The sequence below is a fragment of the Streptopelia decaocto genome (genome assembly GCF_964273445.1).
Source record: "Streptopelia decaocto genome assembly, chromosome: 1".
Taxonomy (NCBI): Eukaryota; Metazoa; Chordata; class Aves; order Columbiformes; family Columbidae; genus Streptopelia; species Streptopelia decaocto.
In genome coordinates this window covers 58,679,323-58,705,930 of record NC_138663.1, presented here as the reverse complement: position 1 = coordinate 58,705,930, position 26,608 = coordinate 58,679,323, and the positions used below count along the sequence as shown (strand labels likewise).

Below are 26,608 nucleotides of genomic sequence, written 5' to 3'. Positions count from 1 at the left end.
TTGCTCTCACAGTGCTTGATGGGTGAGAGTCCTCAGGTGCTTTGATGTGTCCAGCTGCCCTCAGGCGTGACATAGCATTGCCACACGTGCACGTGCCCCTTCTCCGGACACTCACCCAAGTGTACGCTTACTCTGTGGACCTCTGGTTGGCAAAGCCTGGAGCTAGAGACCACAGCGATGTCTGGGGAATTCACACAGACCCCACTTCCCGCCTGCTGTGAGAACAAGCGTTACGGGGCAGAACTCACATAACTTGGCTGAGTCGCAGCACATGGAGCACTGCCAGTTATTATTTTCCCATACCCATATGTTTACTGACTTTACTAGGAAATCCTTAGTACATTGTATCATTGTGCACTTCTTTTCAACTTCATTTTCTCTCAGTTGGCCAAGAAGGGCTCGCTAGGTCCTTGACTGTGTCCTACCTTCTTGTGCATCCTGGTTCTTCTTCTCCCACATGCTTCTTTTCCTCTCAACTCTCTACTCCTGGATTTCTACCAATGCACTTAAAGTTATTTTTCTCTATTGGCTGTATGTGGCAAACGTGACTATTCTTCATATCCAGCCATCTTTTCTCCAGCTTGCTGAGAGGGCACTGACAGTATTTCTTTCTCTTCCTTTATGTTGTTTCCAGCATTATCTGACAGCAGTCATTGCAGGGATGATGGGATTCTCACTCCCAAGCTCTCAGCACACATTTTTGGGGAAGCAGATGCTCCATAAGCATGCCCCTCTGCCCTGAAAATGCATTCACTATATTCCAAGGACTTAATGCCTTTAATGTGTATCTGGTTCACATTGAGATCATGCTTACTACTAGACATAGTTAAAAGTGACAGATCTACTTTATTCTGTAAAGTTAAGCAAAGAGCACCGAAAGCATTACCTAAGGTCTAAGAGAACAAGCCTTAGTTCAAGAATGTTTTATCTTTTAAAGAGGGGAGGCTGGTGCTCTCCCAGAGAACTCCTTAAGGAGATGACAGATGAAAGAAAACCAAAGCAGCCTTGTTTCAACTACCTGAAAACTTAGCTTTATGCTTAGCTATCAGTTCAAGAGTTCTTCCCTCCAGGCTATACTGCTGTGTGCAAACAGGGTACTAGTCTCCCTTGACAAGATGCTGCTACGAGATCTCTTCTGAGATCTGATCTTCTTTGGTTTCCTCCCACTCTTCATGCTCTATATTTCACAGGAACACAAAGGGAATGCAAATAGAGAATCAAAAGGTAACCTTGAAGACTTTTATGGCCGCCCTTGGTGTTTCAAAGCCACTCTTAAGTACTCCTTTATTTCTTCCCTAAGTTAGAGGATTTCTTGATATTGTGACTTTGCTTTTAGCTGTTCATCATCTCTGGGACCACAACACTAATATTTTGCAGATCATTTGAGAAAAGTGTGTATATATATATATATACTGATATGCCATGCTAGTGTATCAGTCCCTTTTCCCTCTATTCATCTGGTCAGCTGAACCAGAGCCAGAAGCCTGCAACATAACTTCTCTCAAAACACATAAAATTCCCTTTGCTTTCTTGCTTACAGCCTGCATGATTTGCAGCATGAACCTTTTCATGGCCTTGTAATACCTTCCAGCTGTCATATTAGAAATGCTTACAGTTTCTCTGACAGTTTCATGATTCAAGGTGTACAAAGGTCCCTGCAGAGCCTTGGACACTGGAGCTCTTCAAGTTCTCAAATAGCAATTGGAGAGCCTGCTGGCACCAGCTGTTTCAACATCACTCCATCAACCAGCTCTCTTCTCTCTTCCACCCTTACTTAGTCTGAAGAATAATACCATAGCTGTCTGGCCACCTTGACGCATCCCCTAAAAAAGAAGCTGGACCTCTCTTTGGAGGAACTATTGAGTGATCCCACTGACCCTGCTTTTCTTGACCTGCTAAATCCATGCCAGAACAAAAGGTTGCTCTGCTTAGCTAGGTAACTTCATTCAGCTGAACCTTTCTGGATGTTGGTGATGACAGCTCGAACAACATACAGGCACACAGTTCCTGTTGGTGAGAACTATCCAGCACTTGTGTCCTCAGATGAAAAGCAGTAGGTGAGGATGAGTCAAATACAGATTCAGAAACAATATTTTAGTGCTTTTCACTTCAGAGAGGCAGATGTTTCTGGCAACAGAATCACTGACTACACTGAAACAATGAAAATCACCGCTGTCAAGTCTTGCCTTACATTGTGGAGGTCTGTCAAGATAAACAGAAACTCAGCTCTGCTCATCAGAGGATAAGATTTGAGTCTAAGAGAGTTTCCAGGCACAAACCAGCTCTGGAGGAGAAATGGTGCTGTGTCTGGTTGTTCTCTGATGAAGCCTTTAAGCTTTAGAAGCTCATTTTTAGGAAAGGCTCAAGGTTGGTCAGAACAGACTATGGCACTAGAATGTTTGATGACGGTTCTTGTCAGAGACCTTTTATTTCCACAGCATCTGAACTAAGTCCTTGCACTCTTCCGAGGATAGGCATTCAAGTCCTTGTCTCCTGTTGCACATATCTTTCTTCATGGCCATTTCTTCCACCTTGCAGAGATTCAAAGTCTTCTGTCAGCTATACAGCCTTGTTGCCAGTTAGGACAGCTCTTCGAGTTCATCCCCAAATTCCTTCAACACTTGTGTCAGAATTCCATCCAAATTAAGAAATGAACACCTGCTTTCTTTCCTAATCCTCACACCTCTGTGGCTGAGTCATCTTGGGACGCTAAATACCAAGAAGACCATTTTTTTCCTGGTGTGTTATGACCTATGAGTCATCCCGGCTGGTTCGTTGGGGTGAGTGGGCTGTACTGCAGATCTCAGTTACTAACTCAGGTGTCCATGGGCAGCTTCCTGCCTGGGGCGCCATTCTTTCATGCCAACATCTGTGATTGCCAAGACACCAGGAAACAATAATATATTTAATAGAATGGCCTTTCTTTTCTTAAGAAGACCCTAAGACCCAGCTCCACATCTCCAGCAAGTATGTGATAGAAAGAAGTATTGAAATCACCCAGAATTTATGGACTGGCTCTCAAAAGAGAAGAAAGAAATTAATAGTAACTGCAGTTCTCTAAGCTGTAATATCCATATCCTTCCTTCCTTCCTTCCTTCCTTCCTTCCTTCCTTCCTTCCTTCCTTCCTTCCTTCCTTCCTTCCTTCCTTCCTTCCTTCAAGTCTCTTTTTTGATACTTCTTTTGTTGAGCCTCATCACAGCACACTGCTATTTTGTGATTATGTATGCAGTGGGAGGGAAGGTAGAGCATGTGTGCCCCCTCTGGGTGCTGCACTGGTAAAAACAACTCTGGCTCAAGTGTTTGTTGTGTAAATGTATATATCTTGAAAAAAAATCCAGCAACGACAGTTACTGGAAAGTAGCCTTGCTTTCCTCTTCTTGGCTGCTTAACACTCCCCTCTGCCTGTCCTTTGGGAACAGCATCCACTTAAAACAAAACTTCCCTCTGAATCTGGAGGAAGACTGACAGTAAAACTGTTGCCAACTTGTGTGTGGGAGGACAAGAAGGATTTCTTGAACACTGCAAGAGAAGGTGACCAGCAAAGCAAATAATAACAGCCCAGCAAAACCAAAACAAACAAAAAAACCCAACAAACACACTAAAATGCAAGACTGGTAAGTAACCAGAACCCAGGTAGGACCATACTACAGATTACTACAAGGAATAACTAGAAAGATACGGCTTTTGCCTTCGTATGTTTGTTTCTATGACAAAATACATCAAATGGGTGAAATTAACAGGGCCATAAGAGGTAGTAATATTTTGATGTGTATTTATTTCTCAGTCCACAACCACAGAAGAATCTGGATAAAATAATGAAAATGCTACAGTGGTGCTGTCTAGTGACATGTGGATGAAATAATGCAGCCATTCCATCTGCCAAGCTGAAGTTCGGTGGCCAAGTCCTTGAGCTTCATGATGACAAATGCTCCTTCCCCTAACCTCAGCTTCCCATCCATGTAATTTGCAGTTATCCCCTGAATTAAGATTTCAGTGATGCAAACAGCAGAGATTCCCGCGTGTCAGTAAGAGACTACCTTCCTATATATTCCAGCTGGCTTTTAATCCATTTGCTCAGATTTAGTGAGTTAGCTCACACAGGGCGCTGACATTTGGGAGGGCAAAAAGCAGGGCCTGTTGTGAAGATGCCAGTCCCGCACAACTTGCTACTGAGTCTGTGCATTTGCTTCTCTTCCTTATATAAATTTTAGAAATTAGTAACAAAGAGGTTTTTCTAAACCTTTAATTTTGGTGGATTGCTGCTGGAATATTTCTGAGCCCAAGCGAAAGTGAACCTAGCAGGGCATGTCTCTCCCCACAAGCCAAGGAGCCATGACCAGGTGTGGGAAGCCAAGGACTCGAAGGGCCTGGAGATGGGACAGCGTGTTGCTTCACCTCAGCACCCAAGAGGAGTGCAAGGACAACACGTTAATTTCTAATACAAATAGGTCTTGGAGCTCTAGCTGGTCCAGCCCCAGCTGTAGGAAACTATTACCTTTCCAAGGCCCAGACAGGACCTCTCAGCAAAGCATATTTTATTAATGATTTTGCAAGACCTGGTGTTATACCTAAAGGTAGGCACACATAATAGGGCAAAAAGCCCCTGCTTATATATACCCCCAAATTCCCTCTGCAATTTCCCTCTCCTGTTCCCTATTGGTTGGTTACTTCAGGGTTCACAGACTACCCGACACCTGCCTCAGTTTTCCCATCTCATTCATCTAATTCTAACAACACCCTCCCCTTATTGATTTATTTAAAATATGGATTCCTGGCTCTTTGGTTACTCTTCCCCCTAGCTTAGCTTTTTAAATGCAGTAATCAGTTTGCATTCTGGGATTAGTTCAAAGAGACTTTGTTTTACATTAAGGATTCATAGTCTGATGCATCTCAGTCCTTACCCCCAGCTGGGATCAGGCACCAGGTCCCCAGTTTTGTAAAAACAACATTCCTCCGTCAAATGTTCCTTAAACATTCCTTACACAGCTAACGGTACCACACGTGGCAGCCTGGGCTAATTGCGAGAAGTGACTAAGCACCTGCCTACCATTAATTTCACAGAACCACAGAATGTTAGGGATTCGAGGGGACCTCAAAAGATCATCTAGTCCAGTCCCTCTGTTGGAGCAGGAACGCCTAGATGAGGTTACACAGGAAGGCATCGAGGCGGGTTTTGAATGTCTCCAGAGAAAGAGACTCCACAACCTCCCTGGGCAGCCTGTTCCAGTGTTCTGGCACCCTCACTGTGAAGAAGTTTCTTCTCATATTTAAGAAGAACCTCTTGTGTTCCAGTTTGCACCCATTGCCCCTTGTCCTATCATTGGTTGTCACCGAGCCTGGCTCCATCCTCCTGACACTCACCCTTTACATATTTGTAAACATGAATGAGGTCACCCCTCAGTCTCCTCTGCTCCAAGCTAAAAAGACCCAGCTCCCTCAGCCTTTCCTCCCTCCTCCTCATAAGGGAGATGTTCTACTCCCTTAAGCATCTTTGTTGCCCTGCACTGGACTCTCTCCAGCAGTTCCCTGTCCTTCTTTAGCTGAGGGGCCCAGAACTGGACACAACATTGGAGATGTGGTTCATGGAAACAACGACTGTTGCTGAAGGCAACTGGTCTCCCGGCAAGTTCAGTCAGAGACCGGGCGTTTGCCTCCCGCAGTCCAGGGGTGCAAACAGCCCCAGCAACCGCCGACGCCCTGAGGGGGTAACGGTCTCTCCTTTACGGCCGCGCAGGCCACGCCCTCACGGGCTCCGCCCCCCTTAGGCCCCGCCCCGCTGAGGGCATCCGCCTCTTGCCCCTGCAGCCACATTCGTCCCTCCCTCTGTCCCTCCTCTATCCGTGCTCTCCCGGCGCTCGGAGATGACATCACACAACTGTCTCTCCGCCCCTTCCGTTTCTCTCCGCCGCTGACAGGCGGAACCCTCGTCAAGTGACGCCACTTGGGGCGCGCCGGAGCCACTCGCACGTGCCGTGGTGGTGGGGCAGCGCCGGGCCGCTCGTGTGCCGCCGCCGTCGCCATGAGCTGCCCCGTGACATGCGCCGCGTGGGTGCGCTGCGGCGTTGCCAAGGAAACGCCGGACAAGGTGGGTGCGGGGGGGGCCGGGCTGAGGGACCCGCGCCCGCCGCCCCCCGCTGCCCTCACACACTCCGCTCCGTGTCCGCCCCGCAGGTGCAGCTCGGCGAGGAGGAGCTGAACCGGCTCATCGAGGAGGCCCGAGACAGGCTGGGGTGAGCCGGGGGAGCGGAGTGGGGCGCGACGTGTCTCCCAGGCTCTGCTGGAGACGGGCTTGGAGCCCCCCGGGCCCCGCCGCTGACAGAGCTGTGTGCGGAGGGGAGGGGGTGTCCCCGGGCTGGGGCAGAGCTCGGGCACCAGCCCGTCCCGCAGGCCCGGGGGCAGCCGGCGGCAGAGGGGATCGGCACCGCCAGCACTGGTGTCTGGAGGGACTGTGACAAGTGAGCCTGACGTCCCAGGAGCGTCATTTGTCCGGAGGCTGAAAGGAGAAACATGGGATGGAGCACATGAGTGTCCTGCCTGTGTCATGGAAATGAAGCTGGTGGGGGGTCTGGAGCACAAGTCTGATGAGGAGCAGCTGAGGGAACTGGGGCTGTTTAGGCTGGAGAAAAGGAGGCTGAGGGGAGACCTTATCACTGTCTGCAACTACCTGAAAGGAGGTTGTAGCATGGAGGGTGTTGGTCTCTTCTCCCAAGTAGCAAGTGATAGCACAAGAGGCAATGGCGTAAAGTTGTGCCAGGGGAGGTTTAGATTGGATATTAGGAAAAAATTCTTAATGGAAAGTGTTGTTGGGCATTGGAACAGGCTGCCCAGGGAAGTGGTAGAATCACCATCCCTGGAGATGTTGAAAAGGCGTATAGATGAGGTTCTTAGTGACATGTTTTAGTGCTAGAGTTAGGGTATGGTTGGACTCAATCTTGAGGGTCTCTTCCAACCCAAATGATTCTATGATTCTGTGAATATGCTAACATGGGTTGTGTTACCAGGCGGTTCTTCAGTCATCAAACGTGCTGTCAGACTAGCGGAGTGTTTCAGTTGAAGTCTGCAGAGAGTTGCTCAGGGCCCAGTCCTCGCTGGAGCTGCCATTCCCACTTAGACTGAGGAAATAATACATGGGGTTTGTAACCATGGGTGCTGGGAAGTTCGGTGCTTTGGAGATGTGGCAAACTTATGTGAAAGTGCCAAACTGACAATGTGCAAAAGTTACAATCTAAGTGAGTCTGGAGGCCGCAGTGGAGCTCAGAACGACTTGGTATTTATGCTTTGGCAAAAAAGGTAAAACATTACTTAGGGGTGTATTTATGGTTCATGTATGAAACAGGAGATGTCATGCCTGTCCACTCAGCACTAAAAGTCCTTAGTTGTGTAATTGTGTTTTGTCACTCTGCTTTTAAAAAAAGGTGAATAAACTGATGAAAAGCATAATGGAAGTGGCGAATTTAGGAAATATGACCTATGGAAGACAATAAATAAATGGCTCTATCTTGTCTAGAAAAATATGAGGTATTGAGGTCCTAGTCCATTTTTTAACCTTTTTCACTTAGATCTGTTCATCAATTTAGGCTTCTAATTCTATTTCAGCCATGTAGGGTTTGTGGTTATACCACAGTATGTATGACGGAACAGATGCATCAGGTAGCAGTAAAAGTTTTCATATTTTAAATTTTATATATATATATAATCCACCTGCTTTCTGCTAGATGGATCTGTGACTTTATTGCTGAAGAGTGTTTTGTCCCAGATGTGTTTTGTTCTGATTTTGTTTTTGTGATGGTTCCAAAATCATCTTAAACATTTGGAAGATTCTTACTTCATCTTAATTTCTTAACCAATTATGTTTAATGTTTCTGTTATCTGTGGTGTTACTCGTTTCTCCTTTATGCGTGTAAATTTTTGTGGTTTTTAGTGGATTCCTTTCTCTTGCAGTTTCAAAAACATGGAAAGATTTGAGGTGCTGTTTGTTAGTAATTATGCATTCTGTTAAACTTCAGCATGGAAATTTAAAGACCATCTGTAACAACCAAAGGGTTTATGATCTCTTTATAACAAATTATACAAAGTACCAGATGTTACATCAGCCAATTTTTTTTTTTCCTGTGCAAAGATCACAAATCAGACTCAGATTTAGAATCTCTAATTATCTTGTTACCAGTTTTTACTCTAGGAGAAACTGGTAATGTGAAGTGTTTATTTTAGTGAACAGACTATAAAAATACATTTTTGGTATTTATTTTCGAACATACCTATGAAAACTGTCTTGGCTCACTGTTGCCTAGGAATTTGGCATGCAGAAGGACAGAAATACAGTGAATTCAGCAGGGATGACTTCCTGTGGAGCACACTCCATTGAGACATCTGAGATGTCTCTTAGATCCTCAGCTGATGTTGAAAGTACAATTCCTTCTACTGAATTCCTTGCATAGAGAATTGTTGCCGTGAAAATTCTGAGTTTTCTAGATGTCGCACAGTTTACCCCATAAGAAGTATCCACAATATGTTCCCACCTAATGAATTTTATGTTGCTTTTTCTTCTAATGTAAGTATGGGAAGTGTGAGGAAATAGGATCTTAAAAACCTGGAAGAAATGCAAGAGTCATCACACATGACAGGACCTGTGGGTGGGGAAAAAAAAAGATAAGGAATGAACTGGACACCTGTGAATGCACAGAGGCAAGGCTGAGAACATTGTATCTACAAAAAGAGGGTAAGAGAAAGGGATTTAGACACACAGTTTAGCTCTGTCAAGCAAAATTTGTGCCATGTTTTGTCTTGAAAACTTTAAAGGAAAATCTTTTTCTGGAAGCCCAAGAATAATGGTGCCTTCTGTTTTGGGAAGAGATAGGAAAGGAATAAATGGATTTCCAAATTACTGGCATAGAGACTTGAAACCCATGTGAGGAGCCAGGATTGTGTGCCAAAATCTTGGTATCAGTCCCCTTAGCAAGTACGTGGAAGCATTCTGAACATCTGTCACAGTTCCTTGGGGTCATGTGTCTTTAAACAGGGATGGCGCTGATGGTGATGATGAAAGCCAGACAGCAGATGGTATGAACGTAGCCAATCCTGGCACAGCTGAGTCTTCTCATAAAAATGAACACCCATCTGATGATGAACTGGGTGAATATGATTTGGAAAATTATGATGAAGATGAATATGCAGGTAAGAAAAATTTAGGTGTCAGATATGCAGTGTGATGGTTAAAGGAGTGGAGCATCTTCCTTATGAGGAAAGGCTGAGGGAACTGAGTCTCTTTAGGTTGGAGAAGAGGAGACTGAGGGGTGACCTAATTAATGTTTGTAAATGTATAAAGGGTGACTGTCACGAGGATGGAGCCAGACTCTTCTCGGTGACAACCAATGGTAAGACAAGGGATAATGGGTGCAAACTGGAACACAAGAGATTCTTCTTAAATATGAGAAGAAACTTCTTCTCAGTGAGGGTAACAGAACACTGGAACAAGCTGCCCAGGGGGGTTGTGGAGTCTCCTACTCTGGAGACATTCAAAACCTGCCTGGACACATTCCTGTGTAGCCTCATCTAGGTGTTCCTGCTCCAGCAGGGGGGTTGGACTACATGATATTTTGAGGTCCCTTCCAATCCCTAACATTCTGTGATTCCCTGATTCTGTGTAAGTGAAGAACCTTTTCACTTAAGACATTAGTATCCTAAAACTACACACTGTTATGTTTCAAATATTGGAAATTCACATTTGTAATTATTTGCTTGTCACTGTTTTGGAAGTTGTTTAGTGAGTGAAACAATTTAGCGTCCCACTGACACTGGAACCACAAGCAGTGTTGGAAATGCTGTCACTCCCCCTGCTGTAGTGCTGGGGCAGAGCAGCAGAAGTCCCTGAAAGCACTAAGTGATGTCACTTACTGAGGTTTTTACATTTGAAACTTGAAGGTTCATTTAGCCCACTCCTGATACTTCGCAGTATGGGTAATACAGGTATTGGTACAGGAGTTTCTAACTTCACCTGCCATTGACATGTATAAAAAATGTTCTGAAATTCCCATCTAGGTGATCTAAAACTTGGAGACTCTTTGGCTACTCTGTCGGTATATGGAAGTAATGAGCACGATCCTTACATCACTCTAAAAACCACTGTAAGTACTATAAAAATGTTAAATATCTTAAACAGCATAAACTTAAAAATAGTTAAATTTTCCACACTGCCTTAGGGTCTGTAAGTGCTTGCAGTCCTTTTCCAAAGGTGCGCCAGATTTTTTATCAGTGCAGTCCCTTCTACCTATGCTTTTTACATTTAAGTCTGATGTTAAGGTTAACTGGCTCATTATTTAAGCTGCATGCTTCTGTATGTGGAGGTGGTTCGTCACTTATCTACTGGGACCCAGAAAAAGCTTGACGAAATAACAAATATCAGTATCTGAGGCTAATAATGACCCAAATTAGAAAACTTCCCAAACTGCCAGACTCTTACACCTTCTACTAGTTTGTGGAAGAAACCAATCTGAGGTGGACTCAGGCTACACGTCAAATTAGGGATGTGGCGTGAAGAAATACGTCCCTGTTTACTAAGCCTATATGTACAACATACTGTGTAGTTGACTGTCTCTGCCTGTATTAGTTTCCACCAAGTATGAGATGGGGAACGTCTTTGTAGGAGCTCTGCAGGGGGTGAAGAAGTCTCTGGCTGCAGCCTAACACAAGCTGTGTCAACAGGGCTGTCCTGTTATGCAGCCTGTTTGTCTTTTTCTGGTGAACAGGGATGCAGCATGCAAGACACGAGGTAATCGTTCTACTCTACTTAATGTTGTTATGGCCTTAGCTAGAATATTGGATACCTCTTCAGAAAAGTTATGGGGAGATTCCAGATTCTATCCCGCAGTTTAGTTCAGAAGGATAGATTGCAGCTTGTCAGTGACTCAATTTACATGAAGAGATCACAGAAATCAGTTACAAGGTGAGGTTGGATGAGAAGAGACAATGCAATCTAGAGAGCAGCTGGAAGAGACTATGATCATCTGGAGCAGGATGAATGGAGTAGGTGAATTTTTGAGACCTCTTCTAATCATAAAGATTCTGAGATTTTTCTCGGTGCTGTCCTTTCTGTGCTATTTGAGATTCTTTACAGAATTAGTAAGATTGAAACAGAAGAGTAGCTGTAGGCTTCTACCATGTCTAGTTTGTGTGTCAGGGGACTTTGTCAAACATGTGGTCTCAGACAAAGAGTTATGGCAACTTGACATACTGTAACAAAGCTCAACGAGGAAGGCATGCATCTTGTTTTTAAAACAAGCTCTTCTGCTGTGTGCAGTTTGGAGTACTGCATGTTTTTTCTGTGCTCCACTGACTGGTTGATGATTTTTCTTGATCCTGTGTACCAGTAGAGGAGCAAAACCCTTTAGAGGTTATTTTTGTAGTCAAAGAGGTATTTGCACAGGGATTCAGGGAGAATATGAGCTGCATTTACTCAGTGACAGAAAAGCTAACTTTCTTCCAGTCACAGAAACAATGAACACCTTTTTCTCAGGCCTTTCTTCCTGCACTCAACTCCTTTCCTCAGATTCTGAAGGAGAATACTTTTTAGTTCTTCAACATCCCTTTTATGTTGTCTTTTGTTATTTACTACTAGTACTCTTGAAGACTAAGTGGTGTGCAGCATTAAGTTGATTTCATTCAAAGCATGGCAGTACTTGAAATATTGAAAAGATGCTTGAAGTGAATAAAAAAGAAATTATAATCTTGCAGCAAAAAGTCCAAGAAGTCTTGTATGTGTTGTATATTTGAAGGATGGTACTGTGTTTATGTAAGACTGTTGACTTTTATGTACAGTTCTTAGTTTTCCACTAATAAAAATTCCCTGAATGCCTTCCATTCCTCAGTAACAATGAAAATTAGATGAGAGGTTACATTTGTTCTGGTACAGCTGAATACCCAGTATAGCTGTAGGCAGTACTTTTTTGGAAATATTTTCCAGAAAGTAGACAATTGTTTAATACTCTTGGAACCGCTTCCTGGTTGTGAGGAGCAGTTACAAGATGCTTATTGTGTAGGAAGTTGTTACACTCCATAAATGCTCAATGCATGAGAGCACAAGGGAAATAAGCTATGGATGTGGGCTCCTGATGGAGATTCTCTTTTCAGCAATGAGCCACATCATGGTAGCCTCAAAAGATGGTTTCATATTCTGCAATAAAATATATTGCTGAGTTCACCTGGGTCCACATAAGCAGTCCTACAGTCATGTAATAACTATTCAGTCTCCCCATGATCGAGTCAGGTTCGTGTCTTTCTCTGTTTACCAACATGAAATGGTTTTAGGTGAGTGGGCAGCAGGGTGTTGGGTATTGAATGTTTTCAGTTCTGGTTAGAAGTTATTACTGATTCAGCCTTGTAAACGTGTGTAGCTTTGTGTGTTTTTGTGCTTTGCTTAACATCTGTTGTGCTTTTTGCTGTTCAGGAACAATATGAACAGGAAGACTTTTTGATTAAGCCCAGTGACAATCTTGTCCTTTGTGGCAGAGTTGATAAAGACTTCTGTAGTTTGGAGGTTCATGGTAAGTAACATAGGTTTTGTTCCTTACAGTGAACTTATGGAATATGTCTTGCCTATCCTCTTCCATATGGCTGTGTAGAAGGCAGGGAGGTGTTTTTTTGAATTTGTTTTTCCTCTCCCCATCTGCCCTGTGTGTTTTGCCCTCTTTCTTATGTCATGGTGCTTTAGCCACCTTGCCGAACTGGAGGATTTAATGTGGAGTTACTGTTATTTAGGGGATAGTATGCCTTTGTCAGGCTGTACAGCATTTCCTTTCCTTATTTCATTCCTAATGACACTCAGAAAATACTATGGTGTTTTTATTCTCTGAACATATGATCTTTCTTCCCAACAGTCTTACTTTCTATATCATGCAAGCTTCCTCTAGTGTTTTTGTTTTGGTTTTTTTGTTTGGGTTTTTTTTTTTTTTTTTTTTTTTTTAATTAGTTTTCTTCTTGCTTCTTTAAATGTGCTTTTCCACTGCTAGGAGTAGACTGGGGGTGTCAAACTCATTTTCACCGGGGGCCACATTCAGCCTCGCAGTTGCCTTCAAAGGGCTGAATGTAATTTTAAGACTGTATAAATGTGGCCCCCGGTGAAAATGAGTTTCACGCCTCTGGAGTAGAATAATCAGCACCTTTATCATCTTAGTTTTAAAAGAGATGATCCTTAATAAGGTCTGAATACCCTTTTTTTCTAGAGATGGGTTTAGCTTTACTGTGTAAAAGATTTTTCTGTCGCAGCAAGGAGTACTAATGAGTGCTGAAGTCAGCATCTTTTCCTATAGTTGTTCTGTGGGGGAATGTTTCTGGCTACTTCTGCCCTGGTACATGTTTCTGCATGCACAGTGGTCTGTTTTAAGAAAACAGCAAGACCAAAGTGTTTGGAGGCATCTCCTGAGATACCAGCATCTGGCATTTTCTGTATCTGGAGTTGTTTGCAGATTTTATTAACTGTATTATTTTCTTTGTATAAACTTATAAAACAATAGCACAGGCTTCTGCAGTTTATAACATTGGGTAGCCCTGTCTTAATTAATTATGAAGGCTCCTTAGTTAACGGAAGACTTTATTTAGTATCTGAACATCTGTCACATGCACTTAAAAACAGCACAGTGATTTTGTGTGCATGATGATACCATTTTATTAAAATAATTAATGCGTTTTATTATAAGGAGAAAAATAGCTGGCTAAAGGGAATGCTGTGTTTAGTATATGGTTGCTTTACCAAAACTCTTCTTGTATCTCAATTGCAACCTGCTAAAGGTAACTTCATCTGGCTTCTTCAGCAGCTTCTTCTAATTTGAAAACTGCTTTTACCTTCATTTCCTCTTTTATTGCATCCGGAATTATTATTTTTTTTTAATTGCTGATTCTGTAAAATGAATGTCTAAATCTTCATTAATGTATCCTGATGCAGTAAGTGATTGTGGATATGGAGCCCCTATTTTGAAGTGATCTTACAAAGTAGCATAGTATGCTAGGAATAAAGTGTCTAAGCTTTGCTGAACTTGTCACTTTATCTGAAGTACACAGGAGCATGTTTGTTTGTTTGTTTTACGTAATTCTGTGAGGTGGAACTTGGTGGCTCTGGCCCCTGCACTAAAACTCTGAACATATTACAAATTTGCATTCTAGATTTCCTTGGCAATTTAGTGTTTGCCACATCTGCCTTTTGCAGAAATGAACTGTTCATAGTTGCTTGCTTTTCGTCTTTACTGATGTCTTGTGTATCTTGACTTCTTTTTCAGTTTATAATCATGAAGAGAACTCCTTTTATGTACATCATGATATTATCTTGCCTGCTTATCCTCTGAGTCTGGAGTGGTTGAATTTTGATCCTAGTCCTGATGAATCACTAGGTAAATTATAAAGGATACTGTAAATATCCAGTTAAATAATTTTACTTGAAAAGTATATAAATGTAATGTTGTCACTAAATAATTTCCTCTGGTGGTATGAACAGCAATAAAACCGAGATATTAAGATGGAAAAACTGAATTTTTTATTTTGTTTGGTGATAAAGTCATCTTAGTGATTCTGCCATAACAAATGATTTGACTAAAACACTGGTTTTGTTACAAATAATTAAGTTATTGTCAATTAACAGACCAGAGCAAGCTCTTCTTTAATCTACTTTATTTTCCATTTGCAATTGAGAGGTTGCTTTTGTTCAAACTAATTAAGGCAAATGCAGTCAATTAACTGTAAAACACAACAAAATTTTTATATATTTATATATTTAGTAACCTTTTTCCTGTGTTTTACAGATTATGTTTTTTCCATAGCACTGAGCATATGGGGTTTGGGTGTATTTTCCCCTTAAAAAAACCAAAAAACAAACAAAACATTCTGAACATCATACAGCTTCTTTGAACAGTTACTTGCACTGAAGGGGAAGTGTTTTGGAGAGCAAGTAATGTTTTATTCTGGCAACATCTGCTGTCAGTTGATATTCTTAAATTGCTCCTTGTCAGTTATAGTCATCAAAGATGTTCAAGTAGAAGATTCTGGCACATAAGTTTTACTTAATCAAAGTAATAAACAACAGCTGGATTGCCAAATACACTGTTTTGTAACTCTAAACATGGTTGCATTTGGGTTTCTGCTTGTAGGAAATTATGTTGCAGTGGGTAACATGACCCCGGTTATTGACATTTGGGACCTTGATATAGTAGAGTCCTTAGAACCAGTCTTTTCGCTTGGAAACAAGAAAGAGCAGAAGAAGAAAAAGAAAGGAAAGAAAGTAAGTATTGCAAAATGCTTTGGCTGGCTGGATGGAGGAAACTTAGAGGAAGGATAATGTCGTTATTGCTTTTTTTCCTACAATGAAAAAGACATGGATAATTTGGTTTAATTCTGTCTGGCATGTTGAAAGATGGTGTTTAGACGGGTTGCAGAAGATAATGTCTTGGTTGTCTGCGATGGGTTAAAATTGGTATTTTCATATGACTCAGAGCTGAAAAGGTGTCGAGCGATAAAGGGCAAACAGGGTAACATACATTTACTCAGCATTCACCTCTGTTAGCTTTATCTATCTAAAACTTAAGCATATTTTAACCTTTGATTGAGATTGTTTAAGGTGAAGGCATGAAACACACCCAGAAAATGGCAGAGTTTCTTTTAGTGGACTGGGGAGAAAACCTTATACTGCCGTAGACTGAGGTTTAGACTGGGTGCTTGGTTGCATGAGATGAATTTAACCCTCTCTGTATACCTAAATGTGTTGCTGTGATTTCTCCAAATTCTTTAGTATGTGGAAGAAAACTTGAAACTTCTAGATTTTGCTTATAGTAGATGCCTTGGGAAGTGCTTAAAGACTGAACAGGAAAGGCGAACACTGGGTATATAGCTAATCTTGGTTTCCCAAACGAAGGAGCGCTGTAGCGTTAGCTGAAGAACTGCTCAGTGTAATTGTGAAAGGGGTTTAACTTCTTGAGCTCTCAAACCTTCTAGTTTTAAAAACAGTAGAAAAAAATATCCTTGGAAGTGGAATTTCTTATGTGAAACTTGCTTCTGAAAATCACTGAGTTATCAGAATTGCTGTTGAACATACCATTCATAAATGGTAATTGAAATGCTAATTTTTCTCTGTATGGATAATTAGAGCCTGGAATTAAGAACAGAAGAGGAATGGGGTGGCTTCCAATTGCTGTCCCAGTAAACTTTGAATCTTAACCATTGTAAATTAGAATTTGTAGGAGCTGGCAGTTACAAGGACCTAGAGCTCAGTTAATTGGGAGGAGGGAAAGGGAACTGCCAGGAGTGTTTAGAAACACATCAGCTGGAGACAATGAAATTTCTTCTACTAGCCTGAAGGGAATAACCAGTTCCTAAACCCACCAGCTGTGAATGGAGCAATCGGAGATCTGAGGTAGGAGTTGAGGTGCAGGTACGGCAGAGGCAGTTCTATCAAAAGCCTTGTTGCAGCAAGTGAGAATCATTTAGAAGATGAAGTTGTTTGTGAAGGCATTAAGGAGTTCACGTTAATGTGTTGTAATGCTTGATTTCCATTGAAGCTGTAATTTTCTAAAGTGTGTTGTGTTTGTGTACACAGAATTTATCTTCAGAAGGGACAGCGAAAGGACATACTGATGCTGTGCTTGATCTTTCCTGGAATAAACAAAGCAGGTAAGAGAATACTTGAATAACAATGGATGGTTACAAATTTTTGCGGTTAAATAGCCATACGTTTTTCCACAAATCCAAAATCTTGTGTAAGGTAATATTGAACTTGAAAGTAGTGCCAAAATGAATAAATTCTTAAAAAATACACACATTCCTGCTTTTTTTTTTAAACTAGAAGTCTTGATTTATTTTTTTAAAACCCTATATATTGCTGCAGATCACTTTTTATTTGCAGATTGTTCAGGCAATGGCAGGGCTAAGGTGGGTCTGAGCCATTTGATATATCAGCTACAGTTAAGTCAGATGTACCAACTGGAGAAGCAGAAGGGCTACCTTGATCTGTGCCAATCTGCCAGTGACCTAAACCACCATTTCAACAGGTAGAAGTAGTTTTGTAGAAGGAAGTCCTTGCTTTTTTTTTTTCCCCTCTGGCTTCTGCCCCAGAGCTGTGAACAGAAAAAGGAGTTTAAAAGCCCTAATAGCACAGTTACAGAAATGCCTCTGACCTTTGGGTTATCCCAGGCAGAGAGAATTCCCTGTTGCCTGAGCAAAGTCACAATGAAGTGCTGCTATTGAAGCAACACAAAGCTGGTCCATCTTGGGGGAGAGGTCAAGGACAATGTGCTGAGTGAAATAAAGATTCTGCTGCTTTTTTATTGCTTAGGTGGTTTTGAACAGTTCAGCTATCAGAGGATCCTCAGCATGGGCCTTGAAACTTCCAGTCAGATACAGGCAGATTTTTTTTCCTTTTTCCTGCTGTCATAAGTGTGTTTGAAGATACACGTAGTCAACTCCACATACTCCTGATGAGCAGGTGTAAGCCTTCACTTCCAATGCTTTGTTATCTAGACACCCAAGAAGGAAACACCCCAACAGACATGAAGTGCATGTACATAAATTGCACTCTTATTTACAACGCATTGTCTATTCTTAAATTACACATGTTCATAGAGTGTGGTAGTGATCATTTTATCAGTGTTACAAAAGTGCTTTCACGTACCTAGAAATGGTTGTCTGCTGATAATATAGAGAGAAGTCACGAAAATTACGGCTGCAATAGTTAAGCGTCTGGAAGGCACTATAGATAATGGTGTAATCAATCTCCATATCAGGCTCTGTATGTATTTTTGATTTTTTTACCATTATTTGTTTGTATCTGTATAAAGATTTTTAAACCTTAATTTTTCATCTGTTATCAGGAATGTTTTAGCAAGTGGGTCTGCTGACAATACTGTGGTTTTGTGGGATATGTCTGTGGGTAAGCCAGCAGCCAGCCTGATGCTGCATACAGACAAGGTATGTAATCATTGCTACGTTTCTTACACTGTAAAATAAATGCAGTTTTTCATTAGCTGCTTGGTAGTGAACCCTTAGAACAACAATTCTGCTGTTTTCTAACAACTGTGCAGAATTGTTTAAATTTCTGAATGAGTTGCTTTTGCGAACAACACTGTATTTGAAGAATATTATTTAACTTGTGATTTAGAAAGTTTGCGAACATTTACAGCAGTTTTCAAAATGCCTTTTGTGTGAAAGCCCTGGTAGCTGGGAGTCTAATACTGCTGGTATAAGCTACAAAAAGTAGATCTCTGAGCACAGGGCAAGCTGTAATTCTTTGTTAAGGAAGCAATTTGTGTTGGTTACAGGTTGTTCTAGGTAAGAAAGGTTTAAAATAAATTATACTAACATACCATAGTGATGGGTACTTCAGAAATGAATTAATCTCATAGTATGAAAGTTAGTTATTAATAGCTATAACCTTATTTTGCTGTTAGCAAAGTCACTGCCCTTGGCAAACTCCTGATTTTCATTTTTTGCTAACATCTGCATTTTCCCCCAAACTTGAAGCAGCTACTCATTTACCTCCTCCAGCTTTTTTTAAATTTTCCAGGGCAGAAAGGGGGCACATGGTTCTGTTCGGTTAAATTATATTGGAAAATATCTTGTTTCCACTGGGTGGGAGTGTTTGAAATAAAAAAAAAGGGCATCTCGTGGATTGTTTTATGAGAAATCTGAATCTTAACAAGCTTAATAGAGAGGTTTTTTGGGGGGAAGTGAGCTGGGTTTGGGGAGGGGTGTGTGTGCTCTCTTTGTTCAAAGAAAGCTCCTGTATGTCCGTGTTATATCTCAATGCTTGTTTTTTAAAATAAAATCTTCCATTGTCTAGGTCCAGACCTTGCAATTTCATCCATTTGAAACTCAGACCCTTATTTCTGGATCTTACGATAAGTATGTCAGGGTAATATTTTCAGATGTTACACGTAGGGAGAGGGTATTAGTATTGAATTAAGCCCATTAAGTTGCCTCACGTTTTCTTTTTCATTTGCTTGTAACTGCACCAAATTAGAGTAATGCTGTTATTTTTTTTTTTTCCACCAAGGTAGCCAGGTTTGTATGTGGCCAAAACGTCGTTTTTTTCTCAGGACCAGCCAAATCCTTTAACCATCTGGACTGATATTTTCTGTGCCAGGTGTCTGTTCCAAACTGGATTTATTTCTTAATTTGGTCTTATGGCATTTTCTGCATTGGGAATGTGTCGCTGCTCATTCCTTTGAAAACTTGTCCTGGTTTTGCCGAACTGTAAGACCAGGGTGGGAGCATGAGGGACTTTAAAATCCCAGTCTGCTCCCGATAGCTCCTATTGATGGGCATGCCGTAGCCTAAGTTTAACAGGAGATGTCCTGTGATTGCGGCCTGGAGATGCTGTGAAATGGTTTGTGTCTGCACACGTGGACTGGCTCTGTAACTGCTAGTTTTTATAAGCCCTGCCAGCCAAAAAACTTCCCCTCTGTTCTCCTATCTCATAGGAGTAACTTTTTAATTTTCTTCTATAACTATGATGTTTATTTATATTGTTTTGTTTTTAAATTCTGCTTTTAAGACGTTATGTTAAAATATTTAAAGACTTGTCAGTCTTTAGCCAAGCCTTTATGTTCTTTGATTTTCTATTATGGTCTTGCTACATCTGCTTAAGTTAAAGTATCAGAGATAAAACTTTTGTTGTTGTTTGGAACCTACTTCTGTCCACTTCCATCCCCCTTGACTTCCTTATGGGAAAATAAGAAAAAAGTCTCAACACTGAGACAGCTTCTTGGTCCCTTTTTAGCAAGCCGTTTGGTCCCATGGACATATATACACTAGTGGACTGCCTTTGTGGATTTTTCCTGTAAAGCCTCACAGGACTGTTCAATGAATATTGGCAGATGCCTTCATGACCTGAAAGTCAGACAATTAAAAATTGCATGTGTACTGAAACTGCTGCTGTAAAATGCCTAGTGCAAGGGCTGAGAAGTCTAGATCACAGTTCTTTGGCTTTAATTGTGGGACAGAGTGGGAGCGGGTTACACTGTGGCTGTTGATTGCAGTGAGATGTCACGAGAGTGACATCTTGCATTTGTATCCAGGAGATTTTTGAGTTGGGACAGATTCTGCTGCCACTGTGCTGAGCACATGCCTGTGAAGAATCCCAAAGGACCCACTAGCTCCCATCTGCTCCTTTTCCTTTTTTGGAGTAGCATTTTCCTAACCACTTTTAAAGGTGTTTTTTTTTTTTTTTAAAGCATATTTGAAAATGTTTGTATATGTATCACAAATTGATTTCCTAATTGGTGTGTTGTTTTTTTTGAACAGTCATTACTTGACTTTACTGAAGTCTCTTCCTGGTTAAGTGGTGTATTTGCATAATCATGTTCTCCTATATAAGTGTTTTATGTGTTGATTAAATTCAAGCCCTCTTGGCTTAGTTTCAATAGAATATCTGTTTGTAACCAAGATGAAACTTTGAAGCACATGCAAAAAGCTTGTGCTTCTCTGAGAAATTTTCATCTCTTATTGAGCTGGAAGACAAATAGTGAAGATGTCTCTCTTAATTTTTGAATTGTAGTTTATACGCACCTTCTATAGATGCCAGTGGTAAAAGAGACTTCATAAAGTGTTCTGCTCTGGGTTTTTTTTTTTTTTGTTTTGTTTTCATTTAAATCTCCTATCCCTTTTTCCCATAGATCAGCTGTGCTGTATGACTGCAGAAACCCACAAGAGAACCATCGAGTGTGGCGGTTTAGTGGTCAGGTTGAAAGAGTAACTTGGAACCATTTTTCACCTTGTAATTTCTTAGTGAGTACATGCTCTTCTGTTCTTGATCTGTTGATTGTTGCCAGTTCATTTAACCTGTATTTTTGTGTTCACGATGTTTCTGAATCATATGGTGGAGCTGATGGACAGTTGAACTGTTGGTATTACTTATTTTAAAAATGCAGCATGCGGGAGGATGTTTTTAGGTTATTTTTTAACAAGTATATTGAGACCAGCTACTTATTTGGTATCTTTGTTGTGACAGTAGAAAAGCTGATGCTTTTTCACTGCAGAAGTGGCATCTTTGCCATGTTGTTACAGTGTTCAGTGGCTGGGATTTATTTTCCTTTGCATAGTTGCTCATGTAGTGCAGCAGTTGCAGCTGAGAGGTAGCTAATTAGAACTAAAATCTTGAATACTATTTAAGTGTTTCAAATGAGCGCTAGAGGGCACCATTCTCCTATCTGGTATAGAGTAAGAATAACTTGTTTTTGTCAAGATTCGTATAATAAAACTTCTGAAGAGAATCAAATCTTTTTTATTATGTTGGTGGCTGTCTAGTTCTCTGTTGCTTTTTGTATACAGCCAACAAAAGCAGTTGCTTAGTTCTGTTTGGTTTATGATGTCAATCTTTCTCTGTATAATCACACTTAGCTTTGCACATGGCTATTATGCAGCCACTACATGGCTCCAAAAAGTTTCAACCAACAGTTAATAGATTAAATGGTCTGTATTTTATGGTCTGGCTTAGGGCTGTAGCCATCTTCAAAACGGTTTAAGAAATTTGTATAGGATTAAGACTTCCGTGTAAGTCAGCGCAGCATAGTTTAGGTACGTAGAATAACTCAGGCACCATCTGGATGGAGTCTGACTTTGGGGATGCAGAACTGTACACTGTGCAACATGCCCTACCGAGAACTAGTGTCAGTCTGTCTCAAACCACAGGGATTTACTAGAGGGTGGGTATTATTTCCTATGAGCTTTTTTTTCAGATGAATTACTACTGCTGTTTGTTTCTAAAATGTTGTGGTTTCCTTAGGCAAGCACAGAGGATGGCTTTGTGTACTGCCTGGATGCTCGTTCTGATAAGCCACTGTTTACTCTGAAAGCTCACGATGAAGAGGTATCAGGTAAGTTCTGTGTGTGTTGCATTTGTCTCCAGTGGTGAGGCACATCTGGAAGATGTCTTTAACTGATGTGACTGAGGTGGTAGTGATTCCTTGCTTAACAAAGGAGAGTTGTGCATACTAATCATGGGCAGCTGTTGCATGAAACAAACCTCTGCTGAGAAGCCATTGTAAGGAAAGTATTTGCTCTCCTATGATGTACAGGCTGAGCAGATGTACAGCCTCAAGCAGAGAAGGCTCTGGGGTGACCTTGTAACAGCCTTCCTGTACTTAAAGGAGACCTACGAGAAACCTGGAGAGGGACTTTTTACTCAAAGAGGGTAGGTTTAGATTAGACATAAGGAAGAAATTATTTACTGTGGTGAGACACTGGCCCAGGTTGCCCAGAGAGGTGGTAGATGCCCCATCCCTGGAAGTGTTCAGTGCCAGGCTGGACGGGACTTTGAGCGACCTGGTGTAGTGGAAGGTGTCCCTGCTCATGGCAGGGGGTTGAAACTACATGATCTCTAAGGTCCCTTCTAACCCAAACCATTCTCTGATTCTGTTTGAACAACAGGGAACTTTTCTCGGTGAATATCACAAGCAAGCATGTCAAAACAGATCTCTCCATTTGTGACACACTCCCTGCATTTTTTGAATGGGGGATTATGAACTATAATGTTTACCTCCTCTATCTGTAATTATTTTATACTGCCATTCACTCAGGAGATGGTTTAGGTATGGCACACGGGAATGTTTCCACACTGCCTCCTTTGGGCTACTTTAATTACTTGATCAGTGTAGGAGCTTCTAAAAACCAACTTGGAGCATCTGATTAGCTGTCTAAAATGAGATTGTATGAATATGTCCCATCATCTTGGATAGCCAAAGAGATGGTTTTTGGCAAATGGTTGAAGCAAACTACCTGGAGAAGCCACATTATGTGAAGTAAGAAGCAGAACAATGACATCTCTGCACTGTTACTGTTGGATTGAGAGAAAGAATATGTGAAGTCAGCTTGCCCTCACTAGAGGGAGTAGTGGCAGCATGAAACTTTCATTAACTTTTTGCTCTTTTGTGCTGGAACAGAGTTTAGTGTGAGGAAAATATTTGGGTCGTTCTCATGGCTTTGCTTCAAAATGTGTCCTTGTCTCTGTGAAACAGTGGTCACCTGGTGCTCTCACACTGCTGCACTCTTCATCTTTCAGGGCTACAACTAAGCAGTCAGATCAAAGGGTGCCTTGTGACATCATCTGCTGACAAATACGTGAAAATTTGGGATATTCTGGGAGACAGACCAAGTTTAATCCATTCCAGGGATATGAAAATGGTAGAGTAATATCCATTTCTTGATTCCAATAAGGTTTATTTATGAACTATGTCTGCTTAATCTTTTATGTCTAATTTGAATCTTGTTTTGCAATGATGTGATTATTTTTTCTTCTAATATATGTTACATCGGTGTGTCCTGCGTAAAACATTCTCATTGCAGTGCAGTATTCAATTTGACATGTAATTGGCTTCAAAGCCTCAGACCTGAATACCAGATAAAATGCTCTAGGGTAGAACTATATGCAGCCAATGGGCACCTGCCAGGTTCAAGACAAAAGATGTGATTTACTGTTTGTAATTAGCAGCTGTTGACTTTTGTGTCTTTACAAAATAAGTTTCAGGAAACTTGGAGAGCTTAAATTTGCTAAAACTTGCTTGGTGAAAGTATTTTCAAGTGACAAATTCATTTTGGGATACTTATTTAAAAAAAAAATCCTCCTCTTTCTTCTTCGCACCGTCGCAGGGTGTTCTCTTCTGTGCAGCTTCCTGCCCTGACTTCCCGTTTGTTTTTGCCTTTGGAGGAGAGCGAGAAGGGCTGCGCGTTTGGGATATAAGCAAGATTTCTGCAGGTGACATTCTCATTTCTTTGAGTCTTGTTCTCTCCTTGCCTCCCAGGTGTATTTGTATATTCGCTAGTGTATTGTGGCTTTGAGAGAAACTGGAGGTTAATATTTTTAAATACCCCAGGACTGCATATGGGTTTGTCTTTTCAGCTTCAAAAACGGTGGGGTTTTCTAACTTGGAGAACTATGCTTGCCACATGATGTATTTTCTTGCAGCTGAATTATAATACCTTTTTTTTTTTATAATAATACCTATATTTTACTTTTTTTCTTAATATTCCTAATGTAATCAAGTATCACATTCTTGAGTACTTGTAGGAATAAAAGGGAGGACTGGTTTCAATCAGTTGTTGTAGCTACATGATTTTTTGCAGAAAGCTTTTAAGAACTTGTTGGAAAGCAGGGAGACTAAAACCATAAATAAATAATTTAAACTTAATGTTCTGCTCTCCAAAATTTATCCATTTCACAGTACTTAGGTACAGGAATTATGCTCAGGGAAACCTCTGGAGATGCTCTGGGGAAGAAATAACAGGACTTGCAATTTAAGTAGCATATGTGGGAGATTATTCCAACACATAAGCTTCAACTCCCTGCTTGGGGGAAAGCTTTAAAGCTGCCCCAGCTTTGGATTTCCATTCTGTGATGCTCCCCATGATATACCTGCTGTCCTGATCTTGTCTCTGGAGCAGTAACGTGTAAGCAATCCCCTCTCTGTGTTGCAGTGAATGAAGTTTTTGGAAACAGGGAGAGACACGTGCTGGCTAGTGCCAGCTCTGCAGCGTGCAGCTCCACGGCCAGCAGCAGCAGCAACGATTTGGAGACAGCCATGGAATCATGATGGGTCAAACGTCACAAAAATCCAAGTAATTAATGGGACTACAACTCAACTCACATGCATTCTACAAATCCCTCTGTTTGGTGAGAGTTCATAGAAATTACTTGATTGTCTTGCAATCTGCAGGCGGCTTCTCAGACAAAGAAACATGGTGATGTGGTTAAACTCAGCAGTTCTAAGTTCCTGCCTCTGTTACTGGCTTTGAAAGATCAAATCACTTGCTTTTGCCTGAGATGATGATCCCTGAAACAGGGGCTACTATGTGTAAAATTTATATATAAAATGACATAGTCACTAGAAAAGCATTTTGCTGCTACCAAAAGTTTGTTAAATACTGCAAAGAAGGTAAATACCTTCTAAGAGCATGAGGAAAAATACTTTGGATAGCAGTTGTGTAATAAATAAAAGCTGAATGAAATGACAAGTGTAAATAGATAATTTATCCTTAGTTTGAGGCTAGATTTACAGATTTCTAGTACAGATTTTAAAAGCTCTTTTATGTAATTTTTTAAAGAGTATTTCCTGGACAGTAAGTTGGAGTCCCAGAGTATAATCTTGACATTTATTTGTAACACCTCAGATCACTCTATCAAACCAGAAATATCCCAGCTGTATCCCATCAAGATCAAGGATTTCTTTTCCCTGGTTCCATAGCACCTGAAACTTACTGGTGTTGCCTGTGTATTGGGTTTTTCTTCTAGCTCCAAATGTAATATATATATAAAGAGAATTTGTACTGAAATAAGGAGCTACTACTCAGAAGAGGATAAGAGGCTGTCAGGACACCAAACAAGGGTAGAGATCTCAGCTGGTCACTGTCACTGCTGAATGCCATCCACGTGCTTAACTACTCCCAGGCATTTCTGCCTGAAAGCTGAAGGCACGGAGGAACATACTGAGTATCAGCCTCACCCCTGACTTAAAATGCTTCATTTATGGCCTTAGGAAGCCAGTCAGGGAACGTGACTCCTCGCATTTAAAATGAATACCCAAGTGCCTTACCCCAGGCTGGAAGTTAAATGATACTCTTCTCCTCCTGTGAAGTGCTTCCCTGTCCACACACTGGAAGGTGTCAGAGTGCTGCTGCTGCAGCAAAAATGCCTTGGGCATTAGAGGAACTGGTATCAAAGCGGGTGTAGTGTCAGTGCCTGTAGTTGACAAGACCTTACTGCTGCTTCCTCCAGCTCCTCGTCGCCCATTCTGGTGAGGTAAAGCAGATAAACTACACATACAAACTGCAGATGGGGAATAGGCAGGGATGTAGGTTTCCTTCCCATTCCTTGAAGTGGCTGTTTCTAGTGTGGGGACTGGTGCTTAGCATGGCTCTGCAGGAACCAAGAATATTTTGGATGTGTTTGGATTCCTGGTTCAATCCTTTCTCTGCCAAGCGATAGCGAACAATGTGTGGACAACAAGTGAAAAACTGGTTTTGTGAAGGTGAAAGTGCCAGAACCACCTTTATTCAAGCTGCAAGTTTTTCAAAGCTTTCATTTGAAATAATAAATGCTTCATGATAAGCTCTTTGAGGGCTGTAACTTCTGTTATCTCAACCTCTGGTATTAATTGGCTCTGTAGCTCTAGAAGTTGCTTTTTGTTTTAGGAAGAAATTGCATTACTGCAAGCAATGCATCTTTCCCTTGACTAAACAAAAATCACTCAACCTGTCTTTCTGGAGCTTTTTACTGCAATGCTGATCTCAGAGGACAAGCATTATGCTTTTTCGGGTTTGAAGAGCCCAGGGAGCTCTCGAAGAAATACAGCATACAGGGAGAGGTACAGCTGCACCTAGGCCACTGAGGGCAAGAACTGGAGCCTTTTTCACAAGGGAACAAAGCTCAGCTTACTGGTCTTTCACAATTCAACCAGAGGAGCCACACAGCAAAGCCACAAGGTTTAAAGACCAGTTCTTCACCTGAGGTGCTCCTACCCATCCCGTGTGCCAGGAAAGCCTGGGAGGCAGATGATGAAAAAGTGGTGGTATTTCTCTTAGCATCTTTATCAGAAATAGGAACGTTTTCTTCAGAATGTGTAAATATTAGAAAAAGAACATTAG

The 26,608-nt window shown here is 41.4% G+C and overlaps 1 protein-coding gene across 1 annotated transcript; it reads left to right on the top strand.

Moving 5' to 3' along the window:
* The first annotated feature begins 5,930 nt into the window (after positions 1 to 5,930).
* Positions 5,931 to 26,588, top strand: PWP1 (PWP1 homolog, endonuclein). The gene is made up of 15 exons (XM_082050839.1): positions 5,931 to 6,086; positions 6,173 to 6,231; positions 9,021 to 9,175; positions 10,040 to 10,125; positions 12,444 to 12,540; positions 14,269 to 14,379; positions 15,133 to 15,263; positions 16,575 to 16,648; positions 17,845 to 17,941; positions 18,813 to 18,874; positions 20,647 to 20,758; positions 21,756 to 21,846; positions 23,031 to 23,152; positions 23,618 to 23,723; positions 24,443 to 26,588. Exons 1-15 carry the CDS (start codon positions 6,021 to 6,023, stop codon positions 24,556 to 24,558), a joined length of 1,485 nt encoding a protein of 494 aa, XP_081906965.1. The 5' UTR covers positions 5,931 to 6,020; the 3' UTR covers positions 24,559 to 26,588.
* Positions 26,589 to 26,608: the final 20 nt, after the last annotated feature.